General features: G+C 45.0%; 1 protein-coding gene and 1 long non-coding RNA gene across 3 annotated transcripts; one reads left to right on the top strand and one right to left on the bottom strand.

Moving 5' to 3' along the window:
* The first annotated feature begins 1,440 nt into the window (after positions 1 to 1,440).
* Positions 1,441 to 6,450, top strand: LOC133921814 (transcription factor bHLH128-like). Of its 2 annotated transcripts, none has more exons than XM_062366852.1 (6): positions 1,441 to 1,966; positions 4,558 to 4,886; positions 5,048 to 5,185; positions 5,287 to 5,352; positions 5,459 to 5,527; positions 5,945 to 6,450. In XM_062366852.1, the coding sequence occupies exons 1-6, from the start codon at positions 1,690 to 1,692 to the stop codon at positions 5,990 to 5,992; spliced, it is 927 nt and encodes a 308-aa protein (XP_062222836.1). In that variant the 5' UTR covers positions 1,441 to 1,689; the 3' UTR covers positions 5,993 to 6,450. The 2 variants fall into 2 exon arrangements, with proteins under 2 accessions (XP_062222836.1, XP_062222838.1); XM_062366854.1 differs by having other exon boundaries at positions 1,450 to 1,966; positions 4,561 to 4,886.
* A 2,170-nt stretch (positions 6,451 to 8,620) lies between these two features.
* On the bottom strand, positions 8,621 to 9,090 carry LOC133920484 (uncharacterized). The gene is made up of 2 exons (XR_009910107.1): positions 9,004 to 9,090; positions 8,621 to 8,815 (listed from the first exon to the last, which is right to left on the bottom strand). It is a non-coding gene; the product is annotated as an uncharacterized LOC133920484 (long non-coding RNA).
* Positions 9,091 to 14,036: the final 4,946 nt, after the last annotated feature.

Raw genomic sequence — 14,036 nt, 5'->3', positions numbered from 1 at the left:
GAGGAGGTGAAGGGGTGGAGGCTGGACGGGCGAGAACGATGGAGGAGGATCAGTGTTGGAGGAGAAATGAGGAGAGACCAAGGGAGAGAGGGGTGGCTAGGGGACTTAGATGTGGCGAGCGGATCCAATTTACTGCTAGTTCATGTAAAAAACCCAGCAATAATAGAGGGCCAAGGAAGTGTGTTTGTAGTAGTGTAGACGAATCCACCAAACACGATTTTTGGCACAAGTACACATAGCCTTATTCAATTTGATCAGTTAGGGCATGTACAATGTTCCAGCATGGTTGGTGCCTTACAATGCTAAGTGAGCTCAAAGAGGCGTCAAAGTGTCTTATAAGGTTTCGAGAGAGAAAATGTGATCCAAAAGGTTAAGTGCAATATCACCCTATTGCAACTCCATCTTCCACATGTGGGGGCAGTGAATAGGGAGGACATGGACCATGGGTATCCATGCCCATCCCTAGCATTGATATGATGGTTCAAATGAGATGGGAGCAGTGGCCAAATAGAGGTAACTAAGCTGGGTAACAACACTAGCGAACGAGCGAATTGATTGGTTGCAACTGAGCAGGGACAACAATATTGACTGAGTGGCGGTCCTAGCATCAGGTAAGGAGATCTGGATGCTGGTGAATGGACTTGGTTGATCCCATGATGTGGTTAGAGCGGTAATAGATGTTACGGCGGTGCATGAAGCAAGGGCAGAGGGTGGAGATACCTGCGGATGTGAGCACAGAGGGTGGCCCTAAAGGTGCCTATGGTTGGTGAACATGGAGTGTTGGTGTCAAATGTATTACTGGTAGCAGAGGACGGAGATGTTGGTGGTGAACATGGAGTATTGGTGCCAAATGTATTGTTGCTAGCGGAGGATGGAGACATTGGTGGTGAACATGGAGTATAGATGTCGATATCCAGGAGAGTGAGGGTGAGAGGGGGGTTTGCAGGAGTGGGGATTGACAACTGAACTAAGATGTAGTGTAAAATGTTAACTAACAATATAGTTTGGGGACTGATACACCGATTTTGAATGGCTGAAACACAAAGAAAAATTACTGTGAAACTAATTAAGCCACCAAGCATTGGCCGCTGATCACCATCAGCCTACATTTTCTCAAACCGCAACCCTAGGGTGCTTGCGATACAGGCCCTTAAACCGCTGCAATTGAACCTGATCATCGATTATCACTTATCAGCCTCTGGGAAATTAAAGGCAAACATTTCTATCCACTTGGCGGGGTCGGCAGTCATGCAGGCACACCTTTGTTCCCTCTTTGAGCTATCCTGCGAGAGCTGAGACCCGAGGCGATGCTCCGGTCTTTCCACTTGCAGCGCGGCAACACCTTTCCTAGAGTCCAGCCGGGCGGTCCCCGCGGCGCCACTCGCCCCGAGAACCAATCACGGGCCCTGCCCCTCCACGCTCCTCCCCGCTCTTTTAAGGCCATCAGGTCATCACCACCACACCGCTCCCACTTGCACCACGCCACCCAACCCCACCCATTTGCCGTAGTTTTACGCGCAAACACACGCGCGCACCAGGCCAAAACTCACGTCCGGACCACCGCGTGCTCCTCCTCCCCTCGCCCTTCGTCCCGCGCCCAACACGGCCGTCCCTTTTCACGAGCCCGCGTCAATCCGATTCCGGCGCCGTACGTGCACCGGAGAGACGAAGAGCTAGGGGGTGGTCGGCATGAGGCGGTTCTTGCCGGCCGGAGGCGGCAGGGAGCCCTCCTCTTCCTCCTCGTCAGGGGGGCAGCAGCAGCGGCACGGCGAGCGAGCGGGAGATAGGGCTGGCCTGCGGTACGGCAGAGCTGACATCTCGCTGGGGCGCGGGCACGGGCACGCGCACGATGACTACCGTCAGCTCGGCGGTGGCGAGGTGGAGCAGCAGGACGGGTCGATGGATATGTTGGCCCGGCACAGCAGCTCGCCGGCCGGGTTCTTCTCCAACCTCATGGTGGACAACGGTGAGCCATGCTTTCGAATTTCGATCGGCTTAATTCCAAGTTCCAACTGCCTATCTTTTCTCACCATAGTAAAAGGGGAGCCATAGATTTCCGCCATGCATGAATCCTGTTTCTTCAAGGAAAAGAACCAAGAATGGCTAATGGCTAATGGCAATGTCCACCGAACTTTTTCGAGGGATATCTTTGCGCATTTTCCCTAGCCTGCGGAATATGAAGCAGCAGGCAGCGCCGTTTTGCTTTGATTAGGCAGGCGCCCGCAAAGGAAATCCAGCTAGCATGTCGTGCACTCAGCAACTTTTCCTGCCGGTTTTGGTTAGAACTATAGAGTAGGAGCAGCTACAATTATTTTTTTGCTAGTTGTGGACAAGCCGGTATGCATAAACACATGCGCTGCTTTTTGCTGCCTCTGCAAGCTGCAGCGTGCATCTTTATTTACAGTTTCAACTCATCATGTCTCTGCAATTAGGATACCTTATATATTCGGACCACAGCATATGAAAGTTAACTACGGGGGATTTACTCTATCCAGCATAAAATTACGCATCCCTGCCCCATGAAAAAATAGAACCAATTTTTGCATCAAATCTCAATGGATATCAATGTTATGATTTCGCAACCTATGGAAAATGTGAAAAAAAAATCAAGTTTTTTTCTTCTATCTTATATCAATGGTATGTTTTCAATGTATACCTTTGTTGCAAACTAGGTTGGATGGATAGAAAACTAAGGGCTACATTGGAGCGGTTTTCCCTATTAGAGTGTTCATCGATAGCGAAATGTGGGGTCTGAGATTTTGAAAACAATGCTAGCGTTTATTCTTTTTACATGTACTTTTGTATTCATATGTCTGTAGTTTGTCTCATTTTCTAATCCTACTTGGCAATATTATTTACTTTTTGTTTCCACTTGCATCCTATGCTGATGTGTTGTACACCGTTACCTTTAATTTGATCCATTCATTAATCTCATCCAAGTCATTATGCATGCCAGTCTATCCTTCATTAGCGATACTATACATGGAAACAATATATAATCTTCTGGATACATACTAGTGGAGAGGAGAATGAGGTTAATTAACCCTTCTTTTGTTCATTAGCTTTAATTCTTTCTTCAGCGGAGGATAAGAAATCCATCCATTTGCTGAATTTGTGCAAAGTCAAAGGTATATATAACTTGTAGGTCCCACCAACCTATCGTGATTTTCCTTAAAGTAATATGCCTATACGGTCATATTCATTAAATATAGGTGCAACTGAGCTATCTATACATATATAGCATAATGAGAAACTGTTACAATATACATCCTTAACTAGAATACTTTATATGGAAACCTTAAATTTGAATACATGCTGCTGGAGGAGCATGAGTAGTTGATGTTAACTCATTTGTTAATGTCTTCTTTCTTGAGTTTAGGCGGATAAAAAAAACCACCATTCTACCACCAACCATCCACAATTTCATCCTCAAAATAATATGTACGTATTCAAATTAAAATTAGCTTACATTATTGGTTAATTTGCTGGTCTAAAGTTCACTTGGAAAACAAAGGTAGAAAAAAAAACCCTTATGTTTTCCTCTCATGGTTCTTCAAACTAAAGCTATGACTTTACGCAAAAAAGAAAAGAAAAATGCAACCACTTGAAGACTGCGCAAATTCTGGAGAATGGTTGATACCAAGATCTTAGGACTATACATGCACATAGAACTTGTTCTCTATAAAGACAAATGGCCGGTGAAGGCAGAAAGTTATCTGCCAAAGCTAGCAACGCATAATGGAAAGAGAGCCAAGCTTATAAAGGCCAATGCAAGAGTTCATCCAGAACGGCCAGCGTTATCCCGAGCGGGGCCCACATGGCAGGTATTTCTCGACGAGGCGGGCTGAACAGTCTGCTAGATTCTGGTCTAGATTGGGCAGTTGTGAATTACTACTAGTAGTATGGGGTGCAGTAATAAATGGATCCTGACTGGCGCCTTCAGGAACCCTAGCCACGATCGCGTTGATTTAATGCACACGCCACTGGCATTTAATCCAAGGCGGGACCACATGGCACGCCCACTTGGCTGCGGTGGGCCCGGCGCTGCCTCTTGTCCAGGTTCAGCTAACGGCCCCGCGGTGACGTCACGGACGTTTTGCTATATTTAGTAACCTAGATGCAACGCAACTTGAAAATGCGTTTGCGTTTTGTGTCCACGCCGGACGTTGCGAGCTGCTGATTGGCCGGCGACTTTGTTGCTCTGGTCTCGCTGTGCATTCTGAGGAGAAAAAGATTCCTTCATCATCGGTAGAGAACCATGGAGTAGTAGCTGCATAAGAAATAAATCATTTACATTGCTATTTGCACAAGTTTGGAATTTCAAATTCATACCATGTGCTTTCTTGATGCATGATGTGTATACTATGTCGAAACACAAAGGAGGTTCTTACTTCTTAGCATGTATGATATTATACTATCATCTTAGATTCCTAATGGCATGATGTTTTACTATGCTCTAGTTGCTGCCAGTCGGTTTTATTAACCACTACTGATTCAGCTCATTAACCATTTCGGCAATTTGACGTTTTTATATGCGGTTGGTTGGGATAAACTAAGCAGGGTATCCGAGCTCAAAAGCCGGAGGCAGTGGCGCCGAAGCTCACCATCATCCTACAACGTCCAACACCAGCAGCGGCGTTAGGAAGATGAAGCCGTCTCAGATGAACTTCACTCGGCCGCAGCAGGGCGCCGCTGGCCACCTCTCTCAGATCTCCGAGGACGGCGCGTTCCAGCCCGGCGGCCACCTGATCGGCGACCGCGCGGGCCGCAGCTCCGGCGAGAGCAGCGGCGCCGCGTCGCGGTCCTTCTCCGGCGGGTTCTCCATCGTCGGGCCGTGGGAGGAGTCCAGGGACATCATTGCCACCCTCGGCGCCTACGACTCTCAGGTACGCGATGACTAATCAGCCAACACCCATGCATGCACATTGCTTCTGTCTGGCCAGGGAACGCCGACATATTAGCTGCAAATTTGTACACAGCTGATTGGACGAGTATAGTAATAAACTCAGCGTCCTGTTCTTCTGTTTCTCTGCGTGCATGCGTGCAGTTCGGCGGCGCTATAGCGGGTTCGGCGCTGGAGATGGCGGGCATGGACAGGTACATGCAGCTGCAGCAAGACCAGGTGCCGTTCAAAGTGCGCGCCAAGCGCGGGTGCGCCACGCACCCAAGGAGCATCGCCGAGAGGGTGCGTTCGTGTACATATGCGCGGACACGAACATGATATCCCGATCGATACATACCTACGCACGCATGAACTGAGATTCCTGCTGTGACATGTCTGTGCAGGAACGGAGGACGAGGATCAGTGAGAAGCTCAGGAAGCTGCAAGAGCTCGTGCCCAACATGGACAAGGTAATAATATAAGTAACGACGACCTCACTGTTAGCACTGCATGCATGAGGCAACTAATAAGATCTGACGGAAGGATGTTGTTTACATGCATACATGGATGCAACAGCAAACGAGCACGGCGGACATGTTGGACCTTGCAGTTGAGCACATCAAGGGCCTGCAGAGCGAACTGCAGGTATGCATAGTTTTAACTGATATCAACGTTTCATATACAGTACTATCTCGGGATCGGACCAAAATTTATGCTGATGCGTGGAGCCAATCTTTCAAAACTTTGACCAGCACTAGTATACACTAAAGTGCATTTGTGTTCTGCGTATGAGAAATAACGCTAGCTAGCTAGCTAGATCCATGATCCATCATCGGAAATACTTCTTTGCTATATAATTCGTTATTTTTTTGGTAATATATATTTATTAGAAAAAGTAACGGTTAAATGTATATGGAGCACATACGTATACCGTGTGTAGAACTTGAGAAAATCAAGTATATTTGTATTAAGCGGTGGCTAGCTTGCACTTGTGTAAAACTGCATCGAATAGAACTCCATTAATCCACAAATGCAAATTGATATCTAGTTTCGTGTCTGCAGACTCTGAAGCATGAGCAGGAGAAGTGCACCTGCTGCCAAAAGCGTTGATGATTTACTACAGCAGGGAACCGAGAACTGAAAGGCGTCCATCCTTAGCAATTATGTAATGTAATGGCCGGGTTATACCTCTGCTTGAGAAGAATGTACGCAGACCGATTATGCTATGGATATCATCTTCACTGATCGGCTCTATTGAGAGTCCTAACTTTTAGTTACCACATGGGAGTACTTGGTGTGGATCGACGGGGCATGCACATATCAAATAGGTGCATGTGCATGGAGTTCCACCGTTTCCGATCGAGCAACCCATATACACCACCAATCAGGCAATCATGGTCAAGATCAGGCCAACAAGGCATGCAGTGCTAAAATGGCAGCCGTTCCGTTCTGATCCTTTGATTTCTTCTGTACCGGCTGATGTTTAACTTGTAATTTAGACTCTTTTTGAGCTATAAAGAAACAATTTTGCTACTTATAAGCTACTTGATTGATTCTTTTTTCTTTAAGAGCGGTCACTGTCCATTGATTTAATTTGTATGTACCTACGTGTTGTTTGACTAGATTGATCAAAAGTGGGTGAAAAATGTGACATATACGCTTAACAAAAAAAAAGTCCAAAAAATAGACACTCCCATAAAAATTAGACATACTTTTGTCTTTTTAAAGATGACTATGGAGTCTAGACGGTACTTTTGAGGCCTGCTGTTTAAATTTCAAGAATGTTTAAACTAGGGAGTTCGCTTCTCATATATCTACGGCCATGCATGCAGTCTAGAGAGTGCTTTTGAGGCCTGTTGTTTAAATTTCAAGATTGTTTAAATGGGAGTTCGCTTCTCATATATCTACGGCCATGTTCCACACAAGTTGTACATCACTCTCCTTGATCGTCTTCATGGTTGGGTTGTTCCTAAGCACGGGCAAGAGGAACGAAATTCTATAGAATCCTTCACAGAAAGATTTTCATGAGACTTTGATTCTATATCGTACTTTTTGTCTAACGGTTAGTGGATGCGGAAGAGAAAAAGGAAGACATATGTTATACTAGAAGAGCGGATCTAATTAAGAATTCAGCCCTATAGAATTTCATTCGCAAGAGGTATGCCCCCGGCCTTTATATTAATCTATTTTTTCATGTGTTCACTAAGTTTACTTGCTCTGGGCAAATCTAAGAACGGGGCACATCTATCGCTCCACCTCTATCATGTCGTATGGCCCCAAAATGATAGGAAAGTCCCGTGCTAATGTGTTATTGAGTTATCATCACCCTGTTGCTAGCGACTAAATTCTGGCAGTGGTAGTGACGGAGGACCACCAAGCGCCGGCTCAGGTACTAACATTGTACTGTCCCCCCAGCTCCCCTCTCTCGTCTCACTAGCTGCTCACTTCCATACAGGCCTAGCTCCCTCCCAGCAGTCGGCACCGTCGGCGCGTACCTCGACGCTGACATGGTGGTCGTCCCTCCCCAGCTCGCTCGGCCCTATTCTCGTTCCACACGATGAAATCGTTTGCCGCGTTGGAAGCCCTCCAGAAGTACGAAGGTTCTCCTCAAGCCGTGGACTCCACGCCTCGCAGCAGCGCCAGTCCACCACCAGTTTTCCTCGTGCTGCAGGAGGCTGCGGACGCCAGGCCTCGCCGCATGCAGCGCCAGCACACCACCAATGTATTGTCCTCGCCTCGCAGGAGTCTGTCGATGTCAAGCCTCGCTGCAACCCCCGACTGCTGGCTCAGCGGAACAGAGACAGCGATATCAGTGTGCTTGAGAATGCTGCGAGGAGGAAAAGGGCCCGGGCATTGGATTTCGACGACTAGGGCCAGCCAGGGAGATCGATGTCAACTAGTATAATTCCGATTGGGGCCGAGAAGACAGTATACCGTTAGATCATCTCTAATGTTTTCTCGTCAGATTTAAAATCTTTTTATGAAGAAATTTTTGTTCTCTTTAACACGCTAATAATTTTCTTTTACAGTTTTCATCACGAGAGGATTCTAATGTCATTCCATTCAAATAAAAGTTATTGAAGATGAAAAAAAATAAAGTGAATGAGAATAAGAAAAAAAATCAGAAAGAGAACGAAATGAAAGAAATATAGTTAGAGATGATTTTATGGCGCGTCACAGCAACTTTGTCAAGCTGGCAGCGGCGCTCACCAACTATTTCTAACAGCAATTGGTCTAGGGTGACCGGAGCATCCAATCAGTACTACGATCGGAGGTCAGATGAAATACTAGCTGACATCGTCTCTGCAACTTCATTCTCCTCCATCCGGTTTTAGACCGGACCATACGTCCTTCACACTGCAGCCTCCAATCATCTTTGAGCACAATACTTCCGTATGATCTTCACGCTCTGCTCGTCACCAAAGTTTCCGTATACTGGTTGGATCTTCCGATTATGGGATCGGAACATTAATTCATGCATACCGCTTCCAGATGAACTGCATGCTCCGGTCCTCAATCTGCTCATCACCGGTAGGGATGAAAACGAACGGGAACGGTCGGAAAAAGCCTCTAATCATTTTCACTTTCACAGTTTCTCACTCGAACGGGAACGAAAACGGGAAAGCCGGAAATGAAAACGAACGGGACACTTCCGGTTGTTCGAAAACGAACTAATCCGAACGGAAATATGCCGGTAACGGTCGGAAACCGATAATTTATATCGGGAACACCGAAACATAAAAGAGCAGATTTTGCAACTGTTGAGAGATCAATAATTCAACACACTAGTAATACATAACCACGAGAACACAAAAGAGTAGAATCATGTCCACAAATGGCAAGACAAACATTATTCCTCACGGCTTCACTATGGGCCTAAAGCTCATCCTCATCATGCATCATGTCTGGATCACTTGCTTCTTCTTCCTCCTCCTACAATTTTGCAATGCACGAAAAGGAAATAATTTAGATAGAAATTTATGGTTATACATGAAGAAACACTTGTACTGTTGTACTATCTTAATACATATTTCAAGGTATTTTCTACAGGAAGGCAGCATATATGTATATAGCAAGGCATATAGCATTATTTGAGTTTCATAGTTGCAGCACATGCATACCTCATCCTCATGCATCGATACATTATAATTGGCATCTAGATCCTCAAGATCACTCGTAAGTGATGGGACATTCTTGGAATCTACAAAATCAAAGAAAGACCTGTATTATTATTTGTTACCCAGTCTATCCTAAGATCTGCATGAAAAGATCTTGACAAGTTGACATCTCTTTGGTGACTCACAGTTATACAGGCATGATAATCAAGAGTACTCAGCTAATGGTAAATAAAGAGCAAATATATGAAACCATAACATGAATGATGAACAAATGAACTGGGACTTCCTTTCAGAACAGAACTACATTGAGAATGCTCTATAGAGAAAGCACTGGGAGTTAATGTCTTAAGAATGATAGGTTATCTCCCAGTTAATCTGAAGTGCCACGGTACAAATCAGATGACTGTATTGCTAGGTTATCTCCCAGTTAATTTATGGGTGAAATTTTTTTCTGATATGAACAGAAACCTGCTTCAGTTATGGTTTACTGCATATTCAGCTTTTTCTGCCTGTATATGCCTGTATAACACTTCTATGCACATCATGCCTGTATATGCCTGTATAACACTTCTATGCACATCATGCCTGTATATGCCTGTATAACACTTCTATGCACATCATGCTAAATATTTAACCTGATGGCAGCCATAAGTAATTCTCAGCAACATCATGAGTGATAGGATGGCAGCCATAAGCAACTAAGCAAAGGATCATGATACAAACTTAACATTGCAAAATACTATGACCACATATTTACTAGTAACATTTCAGACAGAACAAATATCATAAAGGATTAATGCTTGTACCAATTATTACACAATTGTAAATGACAAACTATTTAAATTATCACCTTTTCTTGATGCAGCTATCCAATCTTTGGTGCAGATCAATGCTTGTACCATCTCAGGATCAAGACGACTGCGATATGGATCAATGACACGACCACCAGCACTAAAAGCAGACTCTGAAGCAACGGTTGACACTTGTATGGCCATCACATCACGAGCAATTTGTGAAAGAATAGGATAATCTTCTGTTTTGTTCTTCCACCATCCTAAAACATCAAACCGACTCAGCTTCAAAAGTGGTTCTGCCATGTACTTCTCCAACTCATTTGAGCCATCTCCATTAGGGCCAACATCATCATATAAGAACATTTCGAGGTCTACATTTTTATTTCCCCTGAACACATGTGCTGGTTCCTTACTCTTTGCTTTTGTAGATGCAGGTGCAGAACTAGCATAAAATTGATACAATTTTCTTATAACACTAACAAACTCTTCAAGATGAACTTGGTACAAATGACCATAGAACTTTCTCATGTAGAATTCTATAAGCTTTTTCTTGTACCTAGGATCAAGAAAGCACGCCACTGCAAGAGAAATATTGGACTTGCCCTAATATTTCTCAAACTTTGTACTCATAGCATTTGCCATTGTACTAATAGTGACATCTCCACTAACTTTCCATGTATCAAGCAATTCTTTTATGTCACAGAAACCTTTATAAAACAAGTTTGCAGTTGGATATGAAGTACCAGAGAGAAGTTCAGTAAGGTCATAGAATATCAGCAACCAAATTCAGCACATGATAGGCACATCTCACATGAAAAAATATACCGTCACAAACTAAAGAAGCATGAACTTCCTTGAGATCAGTAATTATATCATTGACTGCCACTTCATTTGAACTAGCATTGTCCAAAGTTAAGTCAAACAATTTCTTCTCAATGTACCAATTGACCATAACTTCAGAGAATGTCTGTGCCAACTTTTTACCAGTATGCCGTCCTTTTACATGAAAGAAACCAGCAATTCTCTTCTGAATATGCCAATCATCATTTATCCAATGAAAGGTGACACACATGTATGATTTGTTCTGACAAGATGTCCACATGTCCATGGTTGCACTAAAGCGGCAATGAACATTTTTAAAATGTGCATACAACTTATCCTTTTCTTGCAAATATATGTCCATTATTTCTTTCCTAACAGTGACACGAGACTTGATTGGAAAGTTAGGGCGCAATGATTTAATAAACTCAGCAAAGTAATCATGCTCAACTATATTGAAAGGGTACTCATGCATGATTATTGCTAAATACAATTTCTTGACACTAGCTTCCTGATCATACCTATAAGGCTCAACAACAGTGATGTCGTTTCCATGATCCTTTTCTACTTTGAGTTGTTGCTGCCCATTTACTATACTATGTGCTGATTTCAAATGGTTCTTAAATCCAGTTGTACCATGGTTGCTCTCAGCTCTATATTTGGTCTTGCAATTTGGAAAGCTGCAATGCCCCCAAACCTGCTCATACTTCTTCCCATCCACCTCTACTATCACTGTCTTCTTGGTAAAGTAGTTCCAGACCAAAGATGTCAACTTCTTGCGCCTCTTTCCCGCCACCTGAGGTTCTGGATCATCTTCAACAACTTCTTCTGGAATTGGTGTTACATGATCATGCACTTGTGTCTGTGTGCCACTGTCACCAATGACACTGCATTCTTCGCTTGGCACAGAAATCCTCTCTACTGAAGGTGTTGAAGATGATACTGACACACCGAGAGGTACACCTTGACTAGCACTTTCACTTGCCTTCGTTTTGGATCCTGAAAAGAAGCAACAATATAGAGATATTCAGTGCCACTGCTACTGCAAAATGGATTCAATTTCTAATATAAATCTCTAATTGCAACTTGATATACTATGTTGTAGACTTCAAAAATACTTGTTAACAATGGCATGACTTTAACAATACTAAAGATCATTAGATGAACCAAGCGGAATTATCTTACCTATGTTCTAGCACAACTACAGGTTCACATCATCACATTATATATACACGTACTATGACTGGACAAAATCGGTGCATGTACTGACCAGCTGAAAGAGCAGTCATGGAAGAAATGGAAACCATGTCCAGTTGCATTTTTTAAACCAATGCGTTTGCCAAGGTTCAGCGTGGTTGTGATCGCATCCAGCAACATGTGGCATTTATAGTAGCAGTAACTCATTTTTGACCAGCAAAGAGCAGAACAGAGCATGAGTAAAGGTTGATAACAGATCATGGGTAAAGGGGAATCAACCAATAATTATTTCCCCTCACATAAAACCAGAATCCAATTTCTACAGTATAGATTAGCAACTAAGATCGCACCGAGATGGGGCTAGATCTAGACAACATGAACTGAGCACCAATATGCGGATGAATATGTACCTGAAGGCGGCGGCGGCGGCGCCAGGAGCATGCGGCCCAATCCCAAGAACTTTTCCGGTGGCCTGGAGCCTGAAGGAGCTTCTCCGGTGGGCGGCATCAGCAGCTCGTCGCGGGCGGCGAGCTGGCGGGCGGCGGCGAGACTCGTGCAGCCAGCAGCTGTGCTCGTGGACTCGTGCAAGTGTGCAACAGCCAACAAGCTGGGTTGGGTACTTGGGTAGTTGGGTTAGCTGGCTTCTCAGTCCTCACGACAGTTGGGCTTGGCTGTTGGGCATGCCTATTGGGCCTCAGTCCCGGGTGCCAAAACGGGATAAAAGCAGGAGTATTCCGCCTAAATACGGGATACCGTAAAAACGGTCGGGACGAGAGCTAAACCGTTTTCGTTCCCGCTTCCCGGATATCTCATCCCGTTTTCGTCCCGTTCCCGAGAAAATCCCGTAAAAACGAAAACGGCCAGTAAAATATAGAAAACGACACCGAGACGGGACGGGATTTTCCCGCTTCGTTTTCATCCCTAATCACTGGTGCTTCCGTCCATTAGACCGGAGCATGCGACTGTAGGGAGCATCCGCTGAGCCTTTTGTCTCGGCGCTTCGGTTCTTTGACACTTTGGAACTTTTTCTGAGCTATTTAGTACTCAGACTGGCATAGTATGCAACTATAAATCACCTACATCAAACTACTATTAACAACCCCTCCTAATATAACGGCCAAAAAGGAAAACAAGTCATATCTACTTCTAAGTACCTATATCCCGATACCTCATGCGGTACTTAGAGCTAAATAGCGTCCTTTTTGTGTGGGTCTTCTTGTCCATCGCTTTCTTATCATGGAGAGGTTGGCAAGTCCATATGTCATCATCGTGACCTAACTTTAATTATAGCTCATAAAAATAAGGTTAGTCGTGATGATCATGTTGTTATTGTTCATCAAACTTAAATTAAGAACCTAGATGTTTACAATTAAATATACTCGCTGGGAGCAAAACTACCCCCCGATGACAAGAACATCGCAGGGATGCTCTTGCGCTGGCAAGCTGGTCTAGTCGTTCCCAGCGTCTCCGGCCACGGTGTCTGTGTGCGTATAGATACTCGAGGTTGTAGACGACGACGCGTACGCACAGCTTTGGCATGTACAATATATGCGGCGCACCAGCGACGACGGTGTGCACAGGACCTGATGACAACAGGGTTGCCTTGCTTTACCATAAGATAAGACATTACTTGAAAAAAATTCAAAAGTGACGGGTTATAATTGCTATAGGTGATATGTCTCGCACCTGTCACTCCGAACATATTACTGATGATCAGTCATAAGTGACGGGTAAATATCCGTCACCAATGAGATCATTAGTAATGGGTCAAAACTTAACCCGTTACTTATAAATTTCGTAAGTAACATGTCATAATTGTGACTGTCGGTGTATCAAGAACCAGGGGTCCCTGAGTCCCGAGACCGGGCCGGCCATCCGCCACGCGTCACCATCCCGCGAGGTCCGCCCCGCGAGATAAGAAGAAGCTGAAGTCCCGGAAGAAGGTGCTCGGGGCCGCCGCCTCTGGTTCCCGAGCACCCCAGTTCCCCGATGATCCGCGGAGTCCAAGCACCGGGAAGGAAGTGCTCGGGAGATAGTGCTCGGGGCTGCACGTGGCAGCCCCCGAGGACTCGGTTCCCCGAAAGTTTTCCCCCAGTGCTCGGGAGATAGTGCTCGGGGCTGCACGTGGCAGCCCCCGAGGACTCGGTTCCCCGAAGGTTTTCCCCCAGTGCTCGGGAGAGAGTGCTCGGGGTTGCACGTGGCAGCCCCCGAGGACTCGGTTCCCCG

This window comes from Phragmites australis, chromosome 6 (assembly GCF_958298935.1).
Source record: "Phragmites australis chromosome 6, lpPhrAust1.1, whole genome shotgun sequence".
Taxonomy (NCBI): Eukaryota; Viridiplantae; Streptophyta; class Magnoliopsida; order Poales; family Poaceae; genus Phragmites; species Phragmites australis.
Note: the sequence above shows the minus strand (reverse complement) of the source record. Positions and strands in the feature narration are given on the sequence as shown.